The 25,230-nt window shown below is 41.2% G+C and overlaps 1 protein-coding gene and 2 long non-coding RNA genes across 3 annotated transcripts in view; all 3 read left to right on the top strand.

Annotated features, from left to right (window-relative positions):
• The window catches only part of LETM1 (leucine zipper and EF-hand containing transmembrane protein 1), a 29,680-nt gene extending 16,433 nt beyond the window's left edge, over window positions 1-13,247 (top strand). Inside the window, exons 9-14 of the mRNA XM_084517775.1 lie at window positions 964-1,134; window positions 1,775-1,915; window positions 4,483-4,617; window positions 5,205-5,395; window positions 7,683-7,821; window positions 9,326-13,247. Of these exons, the coding sequence (XP_084373901.1) occupies window positions 964-1,134; window positions 1,775-1,915; window positions 4,483-4,617; window positions 5,205-5,395; window positions 7,683-7,821; window positions 9,326-9,475 (927 nt within the window). The 3' untranslated portion in view covers window positions 9,476-13,247. The remainder of the gene's footprint in view (window positions 1-963; window positions 1,135-1,774; window positions 1,916-4,482; window positions 4,618-5,204; window positions 5,396-7,682; window positions 7,822-9,325) is intronic.
• Window positions 13,248-20,224: 6,977 nt separating this feature from the next.
• Window positions 20,225-21,100, top strand: LOC311436469. Its single transcript, XR_014692880.1, has 2 exons — window positions 20,225-20,413; window positions 20,821-21,100. It is a non-coding gene; the product is annotated as an uncharacterized lncRNA (long non-coding RNA).
• Window positions 21,101-22,421: 1,321 nt separating this feature from the next.
• LOC311436403 lies at window positions 22,422-24,835 on the top strand. The gene is made up of 2 exons (XR_014692817.1): window positions 22,422-23,146; window positions 24,208-24,835. It is a non-coding gene; the product is annotated as an uncharacterized lncRNA (long non-coding RNA).
• Window positions 24,836-25,230: the final 395 nt, after the last annotated feature.

The following is a 25,230-nucleotide window of genomic DNA, read 5'->3' as shown; positions in this document are numbered from 1 at the left end:
TAACAGCTGTGGAGATCCTTGAGGCAGATTTTTATTGTTTCTATATTTCAGAAGTGGAACCTTTTATGTGGTTTACAAATCCAGTTATTAGCGCACCACATAGTTCTTAAGTGTATGGTGTTTTGCTATTTTTCTTGGTTTACCTGATTTGTAAAAATTTGGATTTATTCAGTGTTAAACTCAGCCAGGAGTTGAAAACAGATGCACAACTGTGTTCCTCTTAACATAGCTGTTTGTGGTTTTTGTTGCAAAGGTACACTTCAAGAAACCTTGCCATCAGTAATAGCTTTTACTGTATTTTTCTGCTCCAGTGTTACAATTAGATCTGCTTGTCCTGTGCTGTTTCTTTGTCACTTTAGTGTTAAATTGTTTACCCTCAAATCTATATGAGACCAATTTCTTCTGTGATACTGTTCTAAGAATTAATAAATAACAGGAGATGGTTTATTACGTTCACTCAGAGACTGAAACTGTTTCCTATTCTACTATACAACATACCACGAAGTATTCTATGCATCCCTGTATATTAGCTTCTTAATTGAGAATATCCTTAGCAAAGAGGCCATGAACCAAACTTATGTAGGGTTAGATAAACTTAGAAACTGGAACTCAGAAACTGCAAAAGCAAGACTTGTAATCAAGACAATTTCAGGAAAACCAATTATTTCAGTCTTTTGCTGTGAAAATGTTAATGTTTTGTAAAGAGAGAAATTATTTGAATAGATTATTGGTGATCTTGAAAGAAAGAGAATGAAGAATGTATTACACTTTCAGAATGGAAAGCTCTCATTTTCAGAGAAAGAATAATCTTTTTCTGAAAAATGGGGGAAAAAATAGGACAGTTTTCTGGTGTTTTAATTGCATTCATTAGCATACCTGTACTACCTATCTCAGTAACGGTATACAGACTGTTTATGTTATGTAGAAAGAGAGATTTTTATAGACCTCTTGCATTATTTTTAGGCCAAAGAGGCTCAAGTCAAAGTGGCAGAAGTTGAAGGTGAGAAAATAGATAACAAAGCACGACTGGAAGCAACACTTCAGGAGGAAGAAGCCATCAGGAAAGAAAATGAAGAAAAAGAGTTGGAAAGAATGTCTGAAGCTGCAGAGAAAGCCAAAGAAACCCTTCAAGTTGTAAGTTCTGTTCTCAACTGCTGAGAAATAAACATCAGTGTCGTGATGAAAAGCAGCATGTTATGGGTTATTGCCTCTGTTCCACACACTGTCTGCAGTAAACTGGACTTTAGGTCTACGTGCAAAAAAGGTGGGAAAACATTAAGACAGAATACGGTACAGAAGGATTCACCGTGAAACACAGACTTTGCCTTATGTATCTCTGATTTCTCTTCTTAATCAGAGTAATGAAAGAAACCATTTATTCCTCTAGCAAAAGGCATGGTGGCTTGTGTTTTTTCTTGTTAATTTTGACTTTTAGTGTGTGTGTTTTTCATTACTGTAAATTTAGTTCTTGCTTTTGGCTCTATTTGTCATTAACCAGGTGATGTCCTTGGTATAGTACTTGAGTATAAACGCTGCTGCTGGGCTGGCTTACTGAGTGCATAAAGCCTCAGTTGTTCACAGGCACAGTTTATTAAGCATGTTTGGTATTTTAATATGCAACCACTTGATATATTGCAATTTTTTTAGCATTGTCATAAAAAAGTCTACATCTGCTTTGGCAACTACTTCTATTTTAAGAAGCCATTCTTTGCTGATCCTAATACAGATAACATTATCTTTGTTTAATTAAACTTCTCGGGTCCGTCAAATTTAGAAAGAGGTGGACTCAGCAGCAGATCTTGAACCAGCTGATTTGCAAGTTAAAAGTCAGATGGCTATGGATGGTGAACAAGAACTGGCAAGGGCAGATAAGGAGACCTTGAAAGACACGGCACCTGTACTGGAAGGCATTAAGGTAATCTGGAAAACTGTACGTGATTGAAAATGTGTAACCATGAAGTATTTCCTTTATCTATCTGTATTATTGAAACTAATGCCTGTTTTGGGGGGCATTTGCACTGGATACAGACATAACAAAGCTATGCATGTTTATATATAAATACATAAATTTTCATATTTATAAATGCATAAACCTGTGTGTATATATATGTATATGTAGTTAACATAAGGAAGGTGAGGACAAGAGTAGGTAAAGGTGAGTGTTTGTTTCTTTTCAAGGGTGTAATTCAGACCAAAGGATTAAATACAGAGATTCCCAGATTTGAACTAAACTACTGACTTCCTCTTCTAAGCAGATATGTGCACTATATGTATACTATAAAAATTTGTAGTATATTCTCTTGCCATTTCTTCAGTATATTGCTGAACATAATTCCTACCACTGTTAGAAGTTAATTTCTAGGATTATCATACTTTGAGCGCTTTGCATCAGAGCATTCTTTGTTAGTCAGGTAACTGTTTGCTGTCTGGCTTGGTTGTGGCTGGATAAATTGAAAAAAAAGGTCGTACAAAAACAGAATTTAGCTGAATCTTTTTGCAGTCTTTATCTTCACTCCAGTTTATGGATGTCTTTTTGTGGGGAGCTCAAAACTGGGTGCAGTGTTTAGATGTGGCCAGGTGAAGTGCATACCAAGTGCCAGGTAAAGACGCATAGTCACTCCCGTCAATCTACTGATTTTGACCCTGGTTGCTGTTAGCTTTTGCTGCCAGAGCATGCTGCTGGCTTGTGATCATGTTGCTGTCTGTTGAGGCTACCCAAATGCTTTTCAGCAGAGCTCTCATGAAGTGGTCATAAAGAACAGGCTTGCATATATTCCGGAAGAAAATAGGTTCCAAGCATAAGTTTAGAGAACTCTTCGAAAGAGTTACTCTTTCAACTCTGGATATGAATACCAAACCAAGATTATTTTTTTTAAGAGAGTTAAGAAATTGAGACTGTGGAATAGGCATTTCACATTTAAAATACTCTAGCCATAGTTTTGCAATTACTGACAATAGCATGATATGAAATAGATGTTCTGAAAATGTAGGAAACTTGTAATATTGTTATACTCTTGCATAGCTTAAAATACTGCTGTAGAAGATTGGGGAGGTTCGTTTTCATGTTCTTCTTGAGTTTGTAACATTTTTCCATAAAATAGTATACGTAGAGATTGTGTAGCCCAATCCTGTTGCTCAAAGCAGAGTCAGCTGGAAGGAATGCCCAGGACTGTGTTCATTTCGGTTTTGAGTATCTGCAAGGATGGAGACTTCAGTGCTTCTCTGGCTTGCCAGCCACTCCTCTTGGTTTTGTGTCTGCAGACTTGTTGAGGGTCCAGTGTGTACCATCCCGGAGGTCACTAATGGAAGTGTTGGGCATACTGTTGACCCCTGGGGTACACCAGTATTGACTGGCTTCTACTTCCTGGACACTATCATTATCTACCTGCTATTATTATAACATAATGTGTTTAATTTAAACTGCTGCCAAACAGATATTAATGGTAACAGCAGAATTTGGGAGAGATTTATTTCAGGTAAAGATAATATAAAATGGAATAACTAAGGGAATTAAACATTTTATTTCAAACTCTTATTTCCACATTAGTGTTACCTGTTGAGGGAAAAATATTAGACTGACTTCTTGAAGATGACTAATTTTATTTTAGGCAGAGGAATTTTTTTTGAGTTGCTTTTTTTTTTTTTTTTTTTTTTTTTTTTTTTTTGCTACTGTATTAAAATCAAAAGCAAGGTTGATGTTTAGACAGTAACAGGACACTATCTACTCAGTTTCAAAGGGCATGAACGCATAGTTTAAGAAGTTCCGTAGTTGTTTCTTGGAAGCATATCATCCCATATGTTTATGGCATCCTTGTTTTCCTGTGTCTTTCTGTACTCTGCTTATATGGCTGAGAGTCTTTTCAGAACAAAAGCTGGTATCCGGGTAGGACTAATGCAGTACCCTAACTGTGCCTGCTAACGTGGGATTTTAGCATTTTTAATGAATAATTCTTGAAATTGTGTTTTTGATGTATTTGTTCAGGGGTTACATTTCTATTCTCGGCATTTTAAAAGACAAATAGACGTCACAAACCATGGATGTTCATACACATCATTCCACAAGTTGTTGAAGATCATTTTGTTCCAGCTCAGCTTCCTGAACTTAGTTCTGCAAAATCTTTTGTGTAATGAATATTTCCTGTATATAATATCAGAATAATTTCTCAGTTTGGGTTTTCCATTCAGCAGAGAAGGAAGTAAAAAAACTTATAAATGAGACATTTAGGTATAGGACTTCAAATAGCCAAAACACACATAATGAATCATACTACCTGGTCTTGCTACTAATGTGCTTAGAAAGTACCATGGCCAACTAATTCCCTTAGTATTTAAGATTAGATTTTGGAGCATTAGCTCCAAAATGCCAGTCTGTACTATGTTGAGTCTGAATATAGAAAAAGAATCTGGAGCATGTCCTTTCCTAGAGTTCTGGGGAAAATACACACGTATCTTTCACTGATCTGTATATATTTTCTGTTACAGGGTGAGGAAATAACTAAGGAGGAGATTGACATGCTGAGTGATGCTTGTAACAAGCTGCAGGAACAGAAGAAATCACTAACAAAGGAAAAGGAGGAGCTTGAGGAATTGAAGGGTGATATCCAGGAATATAATGAGGTAAAGTGGGGAAGGAAGTGTTTGATTTTTTTTTTGCTTGCTTTTTTTTTTTTTTTTAAATTCCTGTTCATTATCAGTTTTTGTATAAATGACCCCGCATGATCAAAGATTATCTTGGATGTCTGTTAGCTTGCATTTGGTAGCTGAGTAATTGAGGTTTATACTGCTTTATGGGACAATGCAGAGCTTTATTGGCTCAATGTGTTTAAAGCCTAGTTAGAATCATTGGAGTAGTTTCCACTAAGTGAGGGTCCTTTTCCTGCTCTTATTTCCAGTGTGACCAGAATAACATGTGCTGAGCATGCTGCAGTTCTTTCTTGTCAAGCATAGATGTCACTATTACAGATGCCTTGAGTTAATGAGTAAATCAGTATTACAAAGGCTGTAGAAAGTAACATCTAAAGGATGCATGAAAATGGCTGCAGTGCTAAGAGTTTGCTCTAATTTCACTTTGGCTTTGTATGTCATTTTATTTACAAATGGTGCTAAATGGCACTTGAAATGCTCATCTCTTAGGTTAGTAGTGGCTGTTGTAGAGAATTCAGACCCACAGAAATGTTTTTCTTTCTTGTGACCATTTCTTTCAGGATTTGCAAGAAATAAAGGAGCTCTCTAAGACTGGCCAGGAAGAGGTAGTGGAAGAGTCAAAGGCAAGCAAGCGATTGACCAAAAGGGTGAACCGAATGATTGGTCAGATAGATAAAATTATTAATGAGTTGGAGACAAACCAAAAGACGGTGGATGTAAAGGTGGATGATGGTGCTAGTCCTCCTGCTGGGTAAGTATCTAGAGAGCACTGAATGTTATCTCTTACTGATCATCTTAAGTCTTTCTGATGTCTGAAATCTGATTAGAAAAGACTTAGAAAATAAGTTGTTTAAAATCTCAATATTTATTTTAAAAACAAAATTAACAAAATTGTCCCATAGATTTTTTTTTTTCTTCTGCAGTGTGTTAGATACGGTTGAAGTGATGATAGGAAAGCAACAGGTATAATTTTGTTGGGTGCTTGTCAGGAAGGAGGGGGTTCTGAAAGCCAGGATGTTGATTGGCATCATATCATCTGTAACACATGTGGCACTAATGATGGTGCAGGTGAAATCATGCCTTCAGTAATGCTGCTCAGCCAGTATGTTTGCCCTGTGTCACTGAAAGACTGTGCAAAAGTATGGTGAGCATATTCATGTTCTGCTTCAGTAGTGAACATGTAATGAGGGGAAAAATAACAATAAAATCTGTTCTGTCTGGTGTAAGCAGACAACATCTTGAAGAGAAATGAGGGAACAGATCTAATGGAAGCAAGGAGGTAATTTTACATGGTTCCCTTCTGAAGACTTGCTTCATTTCAATTTTGACACACTTGCAAATGTGATGGTAAAATTAGTATTTGAGAGGTCTGGCTAAGAAGTTTATCCCAAATCAAAGATCACCCCTTTCAAGTAAAAGCTAACAATTCTCATTTGAAACTTCATTTATCAACACTTCCCCAAATCTTGATGGTACTAGAGGCTTTCAGGCAGTGACATGTCACACAGTCATATGTTACTTATTATGACGATGAGATATCAATAAACTGTGACAATTTTCAATTTGTGGTTATAAATGCAGTGTTAAAATTTGTGCTTGCACAATTTTGTGTAACTCATTAAGCTTCCCAGCTTCCAAAGAGCATAACCTAAACAGAAATAAGGATTTTGCTTCATTTCTTGCAAACTTATTTTTTTCCAGTCCCCAGGGCAAGCAGACATTTGTTTCAGATTTTCTATGAGATTAAGGAGGCCATTTGAAAGGTGCTATAGAGGGTTCTCGATCAAAACCATCCAAATTTGTAAATTAAAAATAAAATACAGCATCTGCTTGTATTGAATATAATTATGCTTTATTTAATGCATGGCTTTGGGGAGGAGAACTTCAATTTTGTATGTGATTTGTTAACAATTGAAAATGGTAAGTTTGAACATTTGCTTAATTGCCAAAGGTTTGTTTTTTAATGTTTAAGTCAAAGCAGTCATTATGTAGCCATGAAAAATCATAGAAGCAAAAGTGCAGGATAATTAGTGGCATTCTGAGAATCATAGAATGGTTTGGGCTGGAAGAGACCTTAAAGATCATCTAATTCCAATCCTCTGCTCTGGGTAGGGACACCTCCCACCAGACCAGGCTGCCCAAAGCCCCATCTAGCCTGGCCTTGGACACTGTCAGGGATGGGGCATCCACAGCTTGTGTGGACAGCCTGTTCAGTGCATCACCACCCTCTGAGTGAAGAATTTCTTCTACCTGATTTTCATTGAAAATGAAATGGCCCTTGAATAAAAATCATTCTGTGCTTAGAGATTAGGGGCATGTATGGAGCATTAAAGCCCTTCTATTTAATATTTATTCTGCTCACTGTCTCCTGTATTTCAGCTTGACCTGTGCTGGAAGATGGTTCCTTAATAAAACTGCATAAACAAGCAGAGGTTTCAGGTTGCAGGAAACAGACAACTTCATGAGATGAATAAGCAGATACTGGGAACACTTGAAATCTAGTTCTAATGTGAAGTTTAGTCCTTTCCTTTACAGAGTGTATTCTTTGGTATGAGGAAATGAAGCCTGTTTTAATGAAATAGCCAAGTTGCTAAAAGCAATTAGTTGTCAAGCTTTTGCTTTCCTGTGACTTTGTGCTTTTTTTCTGCGTGCTTGAGTTGTTTTGTGTAGGCCCACCTCTCCTAAATCCGCAGGGGTGACAGGTGTGTGACACTGCACCTTTGATAAATGGAGAGTGCAAAGGGCGTTAGATATGCAGGCTAGGAAGCACAGAAACTGCTAAACTTTCACCTGTATTCGTGCAATAAAGAAAGTGGAACCAAGAGTGTGAGTTTCTGTGGAAAGATAAAGATTAATTTGAAACGTGCTTTGCTGATCAGTAACTCATTGTTCTTTTTTTGCATTCTGTTCAGGGTTAGGAATAATTATTTAATGTTTGACAAGTGACCCGCAGTGTAGTGACTTTCAGTACTGTCTTTTATGACCTTTAATCTTCTGGAGTAACTGCTTGCTGTAAAGAGATTGTGCTGCTTCTTTAGGGAGAATCTCATCAGTATTGCTGAGCTAATTAATGCGATGAAACAAATCCAGAAGATTCCAGAGGAGAAGCTAACTAGGATTGCAGAGGCACTAGATGAAAACAAGGATGGCAAAATTGATATAGATAATGTTGTTAAGGTAAGTCTATGAACTATTTAAAGAAAATAAGGCTAGCCATTCTTCAAATATTATGCCAGTTTTGACTTAAATTCATATTGATGCCTTTTTCAAGAATCCTTACTTGATGCCAGTGAGTTTTCTGGGAATGTATTGTGAGTAGATTTTAAAATAAATAGTAGCATCTCCAGGACCTATATAGCTGTTGTTTCTGGAGGGTTGGAGGGGGAATGATTCTTACCCTGTGTCTGTTACCTGCATTAGAGGTAGGTTTGTCTTGCATATGTAAAGTTCTGTAAAATCTGGTAATTCTGTTATGCTACCTATGAATGGGAGGGAGAATGAAAAAGGGCCTTTGGATCTGCGTCAGGAGTACCAGTATTTCTTCAGTTTTGACATCTTCTGCCTACTTGTGTACTTAATTTCATTGTGACCTATATCTTCTGTGCTTGAAAGACTTCAGACCATCAGTTGTACTACAGGTCCACTGTAAATGACTAACTTTGTCAGTGAGCTCAGCTCTTAAAGCTGACAGGGTCTATCTGGCAGTAGCAATAGTGGCCTCTGATAACTTGACCTTTCTGTCTCTTTCTGCTTCCTTTCTGCTCCTTTTAATGTAATGTCTCAGTGCTTTTTCAGAGGCGTTTTTCCACTCAGTGGGTACTGTGTTCTGTATACGATACTGTGCTTTTAGACAACCCTTTATTACCCACTTTGTCCTGTTTTCTTGTTTTGCAGAACTTTCTCAGGTTCTCCCTGTATTTCAAATCCTTCATTTTCCTGTTTCTTTTCTGCTTGGTAAACTTAGATGTCCTGTACTGTACAGAAATCCTCTTTAAAGATAGAACACTATGGCCAGCTAAAAAATACAGTATCAGCTTTTTGAAATACATTTTTTCTCTTCACTGATACTCTGAACAGCTGTTGCATTGAGTAACATTTAGCACACAGGGAAAATGAACTTCCTGAATTCTGCATATAATGCTGGACAATTTTAAGAACTTGGGGAGCTGTGTCAAGAACATATTTGTACAAAAAGCTGTATAAAGGAATTTGGAAGTGCATGCTAAACGATTTTTTTTAAAATTTTGCTCTCCAAAAGACCTACCCTCCCCCTGCTTTGTTGTTTTTTGTAAATTTATGCCTTTCTATTTAGTACAAGTCTCCTCAACAAAATGAAGCCTATAATGCAGATACTATCTAAATACTATTTCAGAAGTATTAGATACTGAATCTGAGCTTTCTGTTGAAACATATAGTAAGTGAGTTTGTCTTAACAAAAGTTCTAAACTATCATGTGTCGAGATCAAAAGTTTTAGATCACTTGCTTTAAAATTTGCAGATATGTCTTAGGCACTGATTGTAGCTTATATTTATTTCATGTTGGAAAAAAAAAAAAAAAAAACAAAACACCATTCTTGAATATAAGAGAAGTGGCTGCTTTTTTCTTAACAAAAATTAAGATATAAAAATGTCTGAAAAATGTAAAAAATACTGTTTTAAATTTCATTCGATGTTCATGTAGGTAGTAGAATTGATTGACAAAGAAGATATTGATATTGGCACCAGCCAGGTTGCTGAGATTATGGCACTGCTTCAAAAGGAAGAAAAACTGGAAGAAAAAGAGAAAGCAAAGGAAAAGCACGATAAAGAAGCTGCAGAAATAAAGAATTAAGCTTCAGAATCTGAAGCAAAGCCCAATTGTAACCAAAACTGTGTATATCTTTGTGTCTAATGGCTACATATTACTTGAGCTTTTGTGATTATGGAAAGTGTTTTAAGCTGATTCTAGTAATAAATCGTAGATATGTTTTCTGACATATGGAATGAAATTTCCGTTCATCAGAGAAATGATTTACTGTCATTCCATACAGATGAAAACAAAATATGCTTCTTCAGCAGTGTTCCTGCCCACAAAATCATGTATTTGCACTCATTGTTGTGGTACAGTGATCCATTAAACTTGCAAGTCTGCTGTATAAATTAAGTGTATTGATCATGGAAAGATGTTTTTCATTTATTTCCTTTTCATCGTTACATGGGGCCCAACCTTGCTTTGCTTCTACCTTCTGGCTCTTTCAGAATTTAATACAAGCTTTCCCTTCAGTCACAATACCGTGTTTTTTGGTAACCTGTTGGTGAAGATTCTGTGGCTTCAATAGTAGCTCATTAGGTTGAGCCTTACATGAACTAAATATCACTAAGTTGTTGCCTCACTGACAGAGAATGTGACATTCTAATCACTTGTATGAATTCATGATTTTTTTTTTCCTGTTGAAGGGAAAATCAGACTTATTTTTCCCTAGAATTGAAACTTCCCATGAAGTTTGCTTCTTATGGGTGCCTTAAATTTCTTAAGACTAGGGAGTAGATATTGTCACTTCTACTCAAACTTCCATGAATTACTAAAGAAAGCATTAGAATCACAGGAGCCTTTCAAACAGTTTCAGAACACAATCTGTCACAGAGTAAAATGAGATAAAGTGGTTGTCTAAACAGCAAAATGAAATTAACTGTAAGGGAAAAATGTCAGTTGTGATCTTTCTGCAAATATTTTTTAAAAAAGCAATTATGAAGGTGTGTTGGTTGTTATTCATCTGGCAATTACTTACCATACCTAGTTCTGTTACCTCTCGATTGTCATCTCAGGTATAAAATCACTAACCAGGTACATTCAAAGTACTTAAATACTTTCATCTCATGGCCTTGCTTACTGTGCAGTCAGCAAGAGATGTCTGATGTTGGCAGTGTTTTGATTACATCGGCTTCCTAATTAATTGATTGCTCTCTTTGTGTTATTAAATACTGACAGTAAGTCAAGGTTTACTTTTTAATGTCTGTCCAGAGTAGTAAATTTTTAAGTTTCAAAAACAAAATGCCAACTGTAGGAGGTTCATATTTCCTGGTAACCTGGAATTTCCCTTGTTTCTTAAAATCTATGATGAAATACAACAAGTATGACTTGAACCAGCAGGGTTATTTTTTTTCTCTCTTTTTTTCACCCAGTATCATAGGATCTCTTGATTTTGTGTACATTATAGAGAGCACATCGTATGTCTCTGTACACAGCAATATTGAGGTGGGCAGTTAGTAGTATTAATGCTTTTAGTAGTAGTAGCATATTTTTATAGAAAATGTTGACTCCCAGATGTATTTCAGCATAATTCTATGTTCAGTATTTATCTAGATTGGCTAAATTATTTGTAAAAATTCATTTCAAGTTAGTGGAACAAAAAAAGTTTGGACAGTCTCATGGCTTGCATAATGGACCATTGTATTTAGTTGTTTCCAAAGCAAAGTGTACAGTAGGATGTACAATACAAATAATTCTAGAAAAAGGGTCAGTGTTTAGTTTAAATATTGAGTTAATATTCTGTACAGTTTGAGAAGAAAGCTGCTTTTACGGTAGGTAATATGACTGTTCCTCCTGAGAATTGCTGTAATTATATCTTAAGTGTAAAATTATTGTAACAAAGCTGAAATTTCAAATCAGTATGAACTTTGCAATTAATGTACCCATAAATGAGGGGGGTTATTCTCCTGTAAATTAAGACTTACTTGGAGATTACAGCATGAAAGTTAGTTTGTAGATTTTGAGGATAGGACTTCACTGGATGCTTTTTTAGGCCCAAACTTGTCTTAGGTGAAAAAGTGAGAGTAACTTGACAAAAAAAGTAAAATTTTAAAACTAATTTTACATTGTATAAGTAACTATTAAAATGAATAGGCTTTTATGTACTCCAAATTCTGTATTTGCTTATCTTCAGTTTGAGAACAGCATATAACAGACTTACTTAACATTCCTGAGATGCAGTGAAGTTATTTGTTATTTGAGCTAAAAAGGTCTGCTAGCTTTCACACAACAGCAAAAGCCTCAGTATGAGGAGGACTCAAATGCATACAAGTTGAAAACAGGGAGCTAGCAGAAAAAGCTGTTTTCAAAGTGTTACGGATTGAAGTTTCATACATCATTAATTCTCCTGACAGTACGTTATCTGACTGTAGTGTTCAGGAGTTTAAGACACATTGCTGCTGTTCTTGGATTGTGTTTACTTTTCACATAAATTGTCTATGGATTAAGTAAGAAGGGAGCCAAAAGTAGCCGATTCTTTTCCTATAAAGAATGTTCCAATTGAAATAATTGTGGTATGGTTACTGAAGACTTTCAGCTTTTCGACTGGTTTGAAATTTCATCATTGTATATGATGAAATTTTAATGGTTTACATAGAAAAAAAAAACACTTAAATGTATGGCTTTCAGTCACAAATGTCAGTTTTCCCCTGTTACCTTAAGAGTTTAAGTGACATACACATCAGTAGCGAGGCATTTCTGTGGGAAATCTCTTTATTCTGATGTCAAAAGTAGGGAAGCCCGTGACAACTGGACTTTAACATGTTCTGCAAGCTCAGAAAGATTGGGAAGCCCTCAGTGATTGACGTTTACTCAGTTTCAAACCTTCACGAACAGCTCTACAGGTGAACCAGGCAACACGAGCAGATCGGTGGCTTGTGGACTAGCTCCAGATAACACGCTTTGTTGTCTCTCATGTTGACCAAAACCAGAAGCCACAGTACTTTCAGAGAAAGGATGACTTCCAGGTGTACACTAACTGGTCAGAACTTATTCCTGAGTGAATATTTAATCAGGAGATGTAAATATTTGTTTAAATAATTAAAAGGACATGTGGGATTTGGGTGACCTTGTGACTTACACAGGCAAAGCCTCTACGCTCAGAGTTGGGTAATCAATCAGTAAAGCCGTTGTTGGGGTTGTTTCAGATCCATCTAAAATAATAAATTATTGAGGTGAGTGTTTAAAAGAAAAAAAAAAAAAAAAGGATATCCTTTCTTCTTCCCCTTCAAAACAGTTATAGGACCTATTTTATTGACAAATTTGTTTCCAACTTGTTATCTCAAAAGATGTTTTTTACTGAGATTTTCATCGCTGATTGCATGATGTATGAGTAAACCTGCCTGCAAGTTAAGTACCAAAAAGCTAACAGGTGGTTTGTCAGCAGGAATGCATGCAGGCAGAGAATTCGCTTGACAAGAGAGTTCATTGCACTATAGGCTTTGTCTGGGGGAAGAAGTTGCATCTTTTATACAACTCTGAAATAACTCTTGAACTTTGTATCTACATATCCTGCTAATCATTTAATCTTCAGCTACTTCAGCATGTATTTAAATCCTTTTAAATTGTTTATATGAAATTATTGGGTATATTTAATTAAAAAGAAAAATCCCACATTCTGTTCTTGGTATGTATTCAAAGTTTTGAGTTTAAGAATTTCAGTCTATGTTATAAATTTAAGTTAAAAAAAAAAATTCTTGTCTATGCTCTGAGCATACTGGTCCTGTGTTTGCCATAATGCAATACAATTTTTTTTTTAAGTTAATTGGAGCTTGTGTCCTTTTAGTTTTAATAAATGTATCATTTTGAAACCTGATCTGTCCATTACTTTATTTTCTTGTGTTTTTCTTTGTTTAGTGTTAATCGATTGCTGTTCAGATGAGATTCCTGATGATAAGCTTTGAAACTAAGATGCTTGGGGTGGAAGAGGACACACAACAGGTGGTGTGTGCCTATATTTATATATACATATGTATTCCTCCGTTGGCTTAATGTTCTTTACAGAGCTCACTTCAGTGTACAGCAGGCTTCTAAGCCTTGAGCACATCCCACAAAATGCTTTTTCATTAGAAAGCTGTTTGTGATTTATTGTTACCTCTCTCCCTGGAGCTTTGGTAGCCTGGGTGGGAAGCGGAGCCCAAGTCAGCAAGGTGTTCAGTGCACGTGTGGTCCCTTGGAAATAATTGAGCCATCTCGAGCATAATTTGTATTGGAATTGCTCTCGGAAGTGTCAGTGCTCGTCTTGGCTCAGCTGTGCTCAGGACTAAGAAGTGCAGAGCAGGGATGAGCCAGGCCCAGAAGATGCAGAGGTCCCGTTGCAGGGGCCTGCGTTGCAGCCAGCCCCCTGGCTTCTTGCAGATAGGATTTGGGAACACGCAAACATGTGGATCCACTTTCTGGTGTCAAAGTACTCCAACAGATGGCTGAAGACAACTTCCTGTCTCGAGGTGCTTTTGGAATAACTTAATCAATAAGCTGAGTTTGGTTGCGGATTTTTGCTTCTTCACTTAAAGCCAAATGCCATATATCAAATAATGGCTGAAAAGGAACAAGTTCTGATACTTCTTAAGCTTGTGCTTTAAAATTTCCTTTAATGACAGGCTTATTTAGGGCAAATAGGATTGCTGTGCAGCAGTGTGGTAAAGCAGACTAGCAAGGAAATTGTGGCTTTGGGTTTGCAAACTCAAGGTGCGCATTGACAAGTGCACTTGATCATCATGACGTCCTGAGTGCCCAAGACAGCTACATCCATTTTTGATTTACTGAGATAATTCTTTATATGAAAGAAATAGCTCTCTTTTCTAAGCATGTAATGAAGACTTAGATTGTAATAACTAGACTCAGTTGCTCTAAAGGAAAAAGGGTGTGTTTTTGTAACTCTTGCTTTCATGGAGTGGGAAAATAAAACAGCCATACCCATGCCCAGGCGGGGAGCCTGGCTGCTCTGCTTGTCCTTGTAGGTGCCAGGCATGGGCCAAATCCAAGCCTCAGGGTTGCTGGGGCTGGATGAGAGCCGTGTGGTGCAGCTCCGGATCAGGGCTGGGCTCCCGGGACCCTGCTTGTCTGGGTCTGAGCATCCCCAAGGGTGGAGACCACGACCATTGGGCAGCCTCTGCTGGTGTTTGATCACTCTTGGGAAGAAGAGAGTTTTCCTTGTGCTTCCCCTGTGTCAAATGAGCGTTAATCCATTCTTACAGATGATAATTGTCCACAAATATACACCAAGGGGGGTGATAATTAACATCACTAATTAGAAATTCTAGATAATGGAGACGTTGCTACAATCCAGTGAAATGGAAATCAGGCTGCCAATGTGGGTATGCAGAAAACTGCTTGGAAAAACTTCTGACTTGATCAAATTCAGGTCTTACAGCTAATGCAGGAGTATTGCTGCAAAACCTTTTGGTGAAAAGTCATTTAAATGGTGACTAAATAGTTTCTCTGGCTCAGGAGTCTTACTTTTCTCACTGCTTCTACATTGAAAAGTGTTTCTGGTGTTTTCCTGAATTATTTCTCAAGTCTGATGTGAACAGGAGGATGTTTGTAGTATGTTTCTAATTCCCTGTACTCTGTGCTCACTTCCATTTTAGTGTATTATTGGATATAAATCTTTCTCAGTAGTTAAATATCCTTCACAGGTCAAAAATTCTTTGGGGGCTCATTAGCATGTACAATTTTACACTTGCCAAACCTTCTGTGGTTTTCAAACATCAGTTTCTCTCATCTAACTGGCGTAAAGGATTTTTTTGCCGTGCAAGAGATGGATCTGATTCAGATTTGCCTCTTTCCGTCTAGTATTTCTCTTTATGTGCGTTGGCAGAGCAGAGCCCTTCGTGAATGGCCTGATTTATGTCCTAGCGAAGGCTGCAGCCAGCGGTTCGAGATGTCAAAGCCTCCAGTGCGTGCAGGGAGCGGCTGTGCAGTCTCCCTCCCCCTGCCTTTTGTCCTGGCTCCAGGGTGAGAGCGAGCAAAGTTCCCTCTCCTTCATTTCTTACCATGTTTTTGGACCCTCTGCTGGGCAAGGGCTTCAGAGCCTGCCCGAAGGAGAGCTGCTGAAAAGAGCTTAAGATGAGCAAATAATAATAATAATAATAATAATAGGTCTTGAATATTATTAAATTACTTTATTTATATTTATATTATATTTTTTCAATTTATAACTTTTTATATTATACTTTTTATATTTCTATTATCAATAGTAAATTGACATTTGGATGATGATGATGATGATTATTATTATTATTATTATTTATTATTATGGGAAGTAACAGCCTGTTATGTAGGAAACCTGAGAATCTCTTCAGCTTACTTCAGACTTGAAAAAATAAGATTTTTTTCCCCCTCAGACTTAATATACCCTAAAGAAGTAAGCAAATCAGCACGTTTTTCTTCTCCCTCCTCCCTGTACCCCAACCTTTCTCTTTTCTCCATCCCTTACTCAACTTGCAGGACTAAGCAGGGACAATTTGTCGGGTCCTTGTTACGCTTCAGTTTCCCAGTACCTTGCTTTGTGATGGTGGAAGCAGAGCTGAAACAGTTACCATTAATTCTTCTTAATTCACATCTCACTAGGTGTTTTCTTGGTCCGTGCCAGCTCAGCCACTCAGCAGCAGCCTTCATCGGGCTCCACACTCACCTTCTGCTGCCACAAGCGTGCGCCCTGGCGGTGGCTGAATTTTTTTCATCCTACCCTTTGGATCCCAGTACAGGGAGCTGCATTTTTCACCAGCCACAAAATTTCAGGGAAAAAAAAAATCTGCTCCGAGGTTTAGCCTTCAAAATCAAGAGTGGCATTGAGAGGGAAGGCACGGGCAGCCGTATTTTTAGACCTACCTTCTGTGACCAGAGTTACGCATCCAAATGCCGTAACAAAAATAGCGCTGCGGTGCCGCAGTGACTCGGTGTGATTTGGTTTGAGGTGTACCTAAACCCCTTGGGGCACCCTTTTCCCTAGAAAACCCTTTGTGCCCGCTCTGGAAATGAGCTAGCTGGGAGTTGGACGTGCAAACTCAAGAATTAATGGACGTCAGTCTGAAAAAACCTTTGGAATAAGTGATGGGGAGGAAGAATTAGCACAGAAACCCGGCTACATTTTAAATGCATGATGCTGCAGTCACTGAGACCTTTGGTGTGACAAAGAGGCCAGCTGGGCAGGATGGTGAGGGGATTTTGGGGACTTCAAGGGGCCGGTGGTGGCCGCTCGCTTGGTGACATGGCCTGACCGGAGCAGGCACGGAGCTGCTGGTGGGGAGGGATGGGATGGGATGGGACGGGATGGAATGGGATAGGATGCAATGGGACAGGAGAACCTCACCAGGCAGAGGGTGCTGCAGTGCCAAGCATCACGCTGGGTCACACCACTCACTGCCCTTCCCTTACTGCTCTTCTTCTTTCCCACCCTACACCTGGCGCTTCATATCTGGTTTGAAATTACAAAACGCTTTTTGTAATTAGCATTGCAAATCCTCCGCCTTCCAGCTAAAATGCTGCACGCATCCCCTCCCCGCATTCACATGACTTCTCCCATTGGATCCCATGCCTGATTTTCCCCAGCCCATATTTATTTACACTCATGTCCTTGCTCTGAGCTCACAAGCTCCATTCCCTGCTTGTTCTCTTATTCTCTCCCCCTGAAGCTGCTGTCACCCCAAGGCCACATCTGGCTGCCGGGTGTCCCCACGCTCCCCCCATTTCATATTCCATCTCCTCTCCTTGTGTCACCACAACACTGCTTGCCTGCAAACCAAAATAAAGCCTTGCTATCCAGTCAGCTGACCTGGTATAATTGTCCACTGGACTTTCTAAAACTAATCCCTGTTTAAAACACAGCATCATTTCTAAGAAATTCTCCAAATCTCCAGATTAAAAATTGACACTGAAGGAGGGCCGACCGCAGTCCCCTGGTCAGCCCTTGTACTGGTTTGTTGCTATCACGCTGTGGTTTGTGGGGGTTTTCTTGTGGACGAAGGCAGAGGGGAAGGAGTCTTTAATGAGACAAAAATAAATGGTTTTCCCACCCTTGGAAAATCAAGTAACAAAAGTCAAACTCTTTCTAGTGAATTTGTCTGACACCAATTTCTGTAATTTCAGCTTCAGTTTGCTTGGTGGAAAAGCCTCTGAAGCTGTTTTCTTTGTTGAGTGCTCATATTATGCATTAACTTGTGTAACTTTGAAGCTGCACAGCTCCTCCAGAAGTTCCCTAACTTTCCCATTAGTGACCCGTGTCCCCCCTGCCCAGAGCCCTTCCTGCTGGGTCGGTGAGTGCAGCGTTTGTTACAAACTCTGCCGCACCAAGGCGCTTTGCTCAAGGTGCCCAGAGCTGCCTTGCGTGATGTCTCCTACCTTGGCTCGATCTGACGCCACGTCCATAGGTGCTTCCCAGCCCCTGCTGAGGATTTGGTCCCTTTGTGATGGGTCAAGTTGCTCATCTGGGCTCGCATCCTCCCACCAAGCCCCCAGCTGCTGTAAGAGCAGCAATGCCAGTGTGCTCTGTTAAGAATAGGTTACACACATGTGATTTGGTGGCTTGGATGTGATGCTTCAAATAACTCAGGCATGTTTTAAAGAAACGTAGCTTGTTGAAAGGGTATGAACTGGAAAATCGGAATAATTCTGGCTGGAGTGGCCCCCTGGTGGTCATTGAATCCAGCCTCCTGCTCAGAGTGGGGCTGTGTTTCGATGGCCTTGCCCTTTACCTGTTCTGATGACCCTGAGGATGGAGATCACACAGATTCCCCAGGTCTGGGTTCTGTGTGTGACCACCCTCTTGGTGACAATATTTTCCTAACACCTGGTGGGTTTCTCCTATGTCACATAGGAGAAATCCTATGTCAACCTCTGGTGGGATTCTCCTATTGATCCCTGCTTTCCAGGGGGCCAATCCCCATCCTATGCTGGCACGTGGGGTTGCTCCTCCGTGGGCACAGGACCCTTTGGCTTTGTAATGTTCCCATCACCCTGCTTCTCCAGCCTGCTTTGCTCCTGTGCATGCAGCCCCCTGCCTGCAGGGAATGATGCCCAACACCACACTGATGAAGAAGGGTATGGAGGAAGGACCAAAATGAAAACAAGAGGGTCACACGGACAAAACACCATGTGGAATCGTTAAGTCTCACTTGCCAAATCCATGAGGTTATTCAGGGTGAAATCGGCACAATGACAGCCATGGAACTGATGGCAATTTGTGCAATTATTATACAGTGAACAAACCACCATGTGGTGTTAGAGAAGGTCTGAAAAAAAAAATTAATAGGCTGTTGGTTCAAATGTGAAAGTACTAAACTCATCGACTGTGATGTGCTCTAAAAAGAGAGACCTGAGCCTCTGCATTGAAAATATAACACTTCCCTTAGGAAGCCTTACCCAGGTCTAAGCAGAAAGCTTTCTGGCTGATGCCCAAATACTGTTTTTTGTTGTTGTTGTTGTTGTTGTTGTTTGTTTCTTTTTTTTTTTTTTTTTCTAAAGTGCCATAATTATCTTTGTTTTCATTATTTTTGGTGGTAAGTTTTCCTTTTTCTTTTCCCCACTTTGGTTAAGCGGTGGTGTGTGTGCAGCTGATGATGCTGAGAACAACGGCATTCCTGTCACCGTGAAATGATACCAGTTGAAAAGCTTATGGGGTTTTGTACGTACTGGATTTACAAATCATAAATAACTTGTTCATTATTTACACTGCATGGGGTAAAACCTTAAACAAAAAGTTGTTCTCCGGTTCACCTTCACATCACTCGCTTTCTGCCCTCCACCTTTGCTAGCTTTGAGCTGTGGCAGCACAGATTTTTTCAACATATTTCGTGGTGCTGGTCACTGTGGTTCAGAAGCTGCTGTACAGCAGAGCTGGAACTTGCTGGATCTTGGACCAAAGTGGATGGGTTATGGGGTTTTTGTTTGATCTACAAATTTCTGTGCTGTTTTGCCCCAGGCCCTACAGAATGATTTAAACGCTGCCTTGACAGTTCAGAGCTGCTGCTTGTTTAAAAGCACTTTGCAGCCACAGGGACTGTTTCTCAGCAGTACCTGAGGGCTGTAAAAAACAGAATAACCCCCGAATGGTCTGTGTGTAAGTCCAGATGCAGCCTGCATGCAGGTGAGGATTCCTTTGGGATTGGTGTCACAAGACAATTAAGATGCCAGGAAGAACAGGGGATTAAAAAGCATTGTCAGATCATAACGGATCTGAATATAACATACCATGATGCCAACAAAGATCGTGGTGACATCCTCCATATCCAGCCCCACACTCACTGGCTCCAGATCCTAAAACCTTTACTTTCACAGTGGTTTTTTATAGTGGGACTCTAGCAGTGAGGACTGCAGGCTGCCATGTCCGAATAAACCTCCTGATCTCCCAGTGCTGGATGGAAAGAGGCCAGCTGGGGAGTTTGCCCAAAGCCTTTCCTCGTTGGCTTTCCTCGTTGTCGTTCCCTGCACAGGATGCACAAACCCCTGGAGGGGGGAGGAATAATTTCTCCTCCACAAGAGTTATCCATGGGGCTGCAGCCAGGGAGATGAATTTCGGGACAGACGTAAGCAGGAAGGTGCGATCCAGTGCACACATGCATAACGAGGAGGCAGCAGCTGGAGAGGCTGCAGGGCGACGGGGGAACATCTGGAAGCGATGGGGACTGCAGCCCAAGTGGGACAGCATGACGCCGAGAGCTTTCTGGGCTGTCTCCACAGCTGAGCTGTGTTTAGGATAAGGGAGGTGGCTGCAGCGGGTGCTGACGAGGTCTGAAGCATGCTGTGTTAAATCCAGCCTCGGGTAATGCTCCCCACCGCTGATACCGAGGGGCTGGAGCGGGTCCAGATTGATATGGATAACGCACGGCTGGTTGCTGTGAGTTGACAGCCCCTACTTTTAGTAGGGAACCCCTACTTTTGGGAACCCCCACATTTGGGAACGTTTGCTGCTCAAATCCCAGCGCTCCCTTCTCCTCCAGAGGCTGATATGGGCATTTAAACCAGCTCCGCTCCTGATTTAAGGTATTGCCCCAGATTAGGGATAGAAGGATTTAGGATGGGATCGCGGGATGTCTCTGATGCAATGCCCTGCACCAGGCACGTCCCGGTCAGAGCAGGCTGCTCAGGGCTTTGTCCAGCTGAATGCAAGGGTTTGGCCCCAGGATGGAGAGGCCACAACCTCCCCAGACAGCCTGCTTGTGATCATTGACCACCTCTACAGCGACTTTTTTCCTTTGATTTAATTGCCATTTCCCACCTTGCAATTCACCTCCGTTGCCTCTCGGTGCAATCAGTAACATTAATTATTAATTAACCAAATCCCTGGGTTAATACCCCGAGGGCAGCACGTCCCTTGGTAACCAGCCACCGGGCTTTAATTTGCTGGCACCGGAGGAGTGGAGGACACGAAGCATTCCTGCTTTTTCCAGGTCTGAACACCACAGCAGGGCTGCTGTGTCAGCAGAGCAGTGGAGCCTGGGTTATCCCATCCCTTGGTACCTCTCCCACACAGATTTTCTACATGGGGCCAGCGGTGGCCCCAGGAACACCTGCGTTTTTGCCAGGCGATGAATCCATCCCCATGCAAAGCCCGTGTGCAGTGGTTGAAGGCGCCCCTGGAAGCCTTGGGGATGAAAAGCCCTGCAAAGACCGGAGTTGTTTATTATTATGATTGCTAAAATAAAACTTTAAGACATCTTAATGTAAAGAGCTCGTTGGAAGGTTTACAATTAGGGGTGTTTTATGAGGGGAGAAATTATTTCCAAGAACCAAATTACAGCAAGTCCCCCTCAGGACAAGGCAAAAGAAGAGTTCAAGTGTATTACAAAATCAGCATGGCTATAGCTTTCTAAGCTTTTAAGATCCCTTGATATCAGGGGAAAGGGGAAAGGAGAGTCAGGCAGCCAGAAGAGGAATCTGTCTCTATTGGGAAACCATTACAAGGATGCAATGTGGTGGCTGGGACCCAGGCAGAATTTGAATGTCATCCCTTTTCTATAAATCATGCAGAAGCATTGTCACATTTTAAAATGCGGAGCCCAGAGGGAAGTATTTTCTCTCTCTGTTGAGCTGGGATGTAATGTTGGGGACTGGAATTCAAAGGTCCCAGGCAGAGGGGCCCCGGGTGGTGTGTTCCAGCTGCTGCGGAGCAAAGGGATGAGGATGCTGCACTGGGAACATGTCTCAAGGCTGCAGCCCCTTGCCTTGAGGGTTGTCCTGGCCATATGCAATGCCCAGCAGGAAAATGGGATCTTCACCATGGGTCACATTTCCCCTCTAGAGCATGGGTGGAGAGGCTGCCACCTAGACCCAGAGTCATAGGACTTCACTGGTGTCAAATAACAGTGATGCAACTCGAACAGAAAGCTTTAGGGGCAAAAAATTGGAGTTTCCTGTGGAAATTCAAGGCGAGCAAAGGCCAGTGGGCACATCCCATGCAGCTTTCAGCAGTGATGCCACCTGGTGCTTAGCCTGCATGCAGTAAAAGTAGCTCTTGCATTACCATCATGCTGCCCTGCACACTGTCCTGCAGGAGATGGGGAGGTGCAGCAGGCTCCTGGTGATCTGTGCTTATAAAGTTTTGGGAGCCTGGCTCCACGGAGGTGTGCAATTCTGGTTTTACTGACAAAATCATGCTCACAAAAACCCTGTTGAGAGCTCAGCTGTACTTGTAGCTGGGCCCAGCCCTTCTCTGCCAGACCCAGTACAAATGTTTTGCCCTGTTAGAGTCTCCCAAAATGTTGGGAAATGTCAAGGCCCCTTTCTGCTAAGCACCATATCAGAGATGCATCCCTTGCTCAGTGTCTGTGGTGTGAACAACCAGAGTGTGGGCAATACGTGCAATCCATTCCTGCCTTATTTACACAGCCTGCCCCCCTGTGCCTGAACCAGGGAAGAAAACTGATGGAAGGGAGACAAAGTGGTTGCTAATTAGCAATTACTTCATTAATAGAAGACATCTGCTTCACATTAGGCAGGTGGAGATGAAGGAGGCTGAATCTCACATCCTCAGTGATTAGCTGGGGGCTTGTTCCTGTGGGCTCAGAGTGCAAAGTCTGAGTAACTTTTGAAAGCAAGAAATGGCTGTCATTTAGGAAAAATGGTGAAAATGTTTTTGGTTGTTTGCTGTTTGTTTTGGCTTTTGTGATATTTTCTTTTTTCCCAATAATCTTACAGGCATTCCTGGGGTCACTTCAGAGGGAGGTGTGATTCTCCCTTGCAGAGCAGAAACAAGAGCCCAGGAAGGTAGCAAGATGAAGGGAATGAGCTGGGGGGACGGGATTACCTCCAGGAGAGGGGCTGGAGGAATGCCAACAGCTAAACGACCGAACCACCTTCAAAGGAATTTGGCAGATCGCCTTCCTCAGCCACCAGGCTGCTTTGGGAGATGCCTTTCACTGTGTTGGGATGAATATCACCGAGCAGGAACAGGAAAAAGACTCCAGCCCTTCTGACACAGCAGAGGTTTCCTCCTAGAACACAGGGATAAGGAGGACGGAGGGCTTCATATGGGCCACTGTGGGACTGTAACACCACAAAGGCCAACGGTGAGCTCTTCAAGCATGGCCTGGGCAGCATTGAGCAGAAGGTGTTGGGCAAGTCCTTGAAGTCTGAGTTTCTGCGAGAGAATTTGGATTTTTTTTTTTTTTTTGTCAGAGAATTGTGTGCAGGGTGGACAAGGAAACAAATATGTCTGAGAGAATCAACAGCTTGAGAATATGCAAGTTAACTTTCCATGGCTGTGTTTCTTTGAAGGTATCCCCTTCCCCTAAATTTTTCTCTGCTCCTCTCAGTCGTATTTCTGTCCAAAATTTCTTCCCCTCCAAAAGCTGGAATACTTTCATTATATTGAAATTAAATGGAAAAAATATATATCCCCAACTAAATCTGAAAGTGATCAAAAAATTTAATACAAAAAGCCATTTTTCCTTGAAAACAATTCAGCTGGCTGGGATTAAATCTTCTCCTGTTGAAACAGCAAAATTCCCCTCGGTTTCAGGAACTGTGGGGTGGGTGCTTGGCAGATTTTGGTGCCCACAAGGGCAACAGACTCCTAATTGCATCAGTTGCAGAGCTCCTTTCCCTGATCACCACATGGGTTTTCTGCCTATGGATTGGGCACATTTGGATTTTGGAGCTCGTCTACCAGGCACGATTGACCAGAATAATATAATAAGAGTTGCTCCGGAGCTGCTGCTCATCTGAACTCTATTTAGGAATCAAAGAGAGCATACTCCAGAGCAATTATTTTGCTTTGGAGGAGAGTATTAATTATCCCCACTGTAAAACGACTCTTATTGTGGAAGACAGTGGTCTGTGCAGGGAGCTATTCCAGAGCAGTTATTGTGGAATAGCTTATTCTGCAATAGCTATTCTGGTCAAGTTCCCTGCGTCGGCAAGCCTGGAGCCTCCGCTGCAGCACGCTGCACACGCAGCCGCTGGCTTCACGGGCTGGTATGCGGCTGTGAGCTGACGGCCCCAGTAATGCTCTGATCCTGCTTGCCTCTGAGCAAGGAAGGCAGGAACTGCTCTTAGAGCTCTGTTACTGCCGCCACCGCCTGGATTTTTTTTACCTCCGTTAGGTGTCATGCATTCCCTTCTGATATTTCCATGCAGGTAGGCAGTGTTGCTCGCCCCTTCTCCAAGGAAAAGTTGAGTTTTGCTGTGTTTTATCAACATTTCCCAACTTTCTCAACTTTAGGGGTGTTTTATCGACATTTCTCAACTTTAGGGGATTTATCCCTCTGCCCAAACGGATGCACCCAGTTTTGTTTTATTTTTTTTCTCAGTGCTGGATTTCCTTTTTTTCCCCCCAGATGGACGATGAGGTGAAACCACAGCAGGTCCCTGTGGGCTCTCACGAGGGCAAGACACATCCCTGTGTGTCGTTGCCCCATCTGTACTGGCTTCCCAGGCAGCCTTCAGCCGGCGTGACATGGTTTTCCTGCCCGAGCCAACTTGAATTGATGTGGAGCGTAAGATTTCAGGAGACAGTATCAAGCCCTTCAGTAAAATCCAAATAGATTGCAGCTGCTCTGCGCTACATTAGCCCCTTAATTTTGCAATTCTGTCCCAAAAAACCGGGGGGAAGGGCAAAGAAAGCTGGAGTCTGGTGGGATTTTGATTCTGCAAAATCAAATGTGAGTCAGAGGAAGTGCTTTCCTTGGGCAGGTCGGCGTGGCAGATTTTCCATGTCTGTAACAAGGGCTTCTTTTGCTACCCCTGCAAGCCCCTTTTATCCATAATTAATGATTGGCATCCTCCCTGAATTGCAATTATCTGGGATTTCCAAGGCTAGTATAAAATTTTCTGAAGCAAATTTTGTCTCTTAAGGCTCCTGTTGGCTTCCAGAGGGACTTCTGTTCCACAGGGAAGTGTTCTTCAAAACAGTTAAATGTAAAAAAAAAAAAAATAATAAAAAATCCACAGCAGCCCCCAAACAAATGATAAATAACTAAGTCTGTTCTGAGCCAGTTTGGTGTCATAGATCAAGAGGGGGCCCTGGAGATGCACCAGCCCTGCATGTTTCAGCACAAAGTGACTTTTCCTGGAAATTGCTGTCCCTCCAGCCTGCAGGGCATCTCTGGTGTTGGGGAATCCCAGAGAAATGCCTGTGGGCGTTGGCTATGGGTGGTGGTGGGGTTTATCACTTTCAGATCAGCTGGCAGTGTTTGTCTACACACATCTGAGATAATTTCCCCTCCCACCCTATCCTCCGAGCCTTCGTTAACAAAAACTTCCAGAGATCTAATCCTGAAATACTGGGTGCTCTTCAGGACTCTGCCAGCCATTGACCTCAGGAGTGCTGTGGACACAAACCAAAGAGTGAACCTTGCATC

Source organism: Aythya ferina (assembly GCF_964211825.1).
Source record: "Aythya ferina genome assembly, chromosome: 4".
Taxonomy (NCBI): domain Eukaryota; kingdom Metazoa; phylum Chordata; class Aves; order Anseriformes; family Anatidae; genus Aythya; species Aythya ferina.
This window is presented reverse-complemented; position numbering and strand designations above follow the sequence as displayed.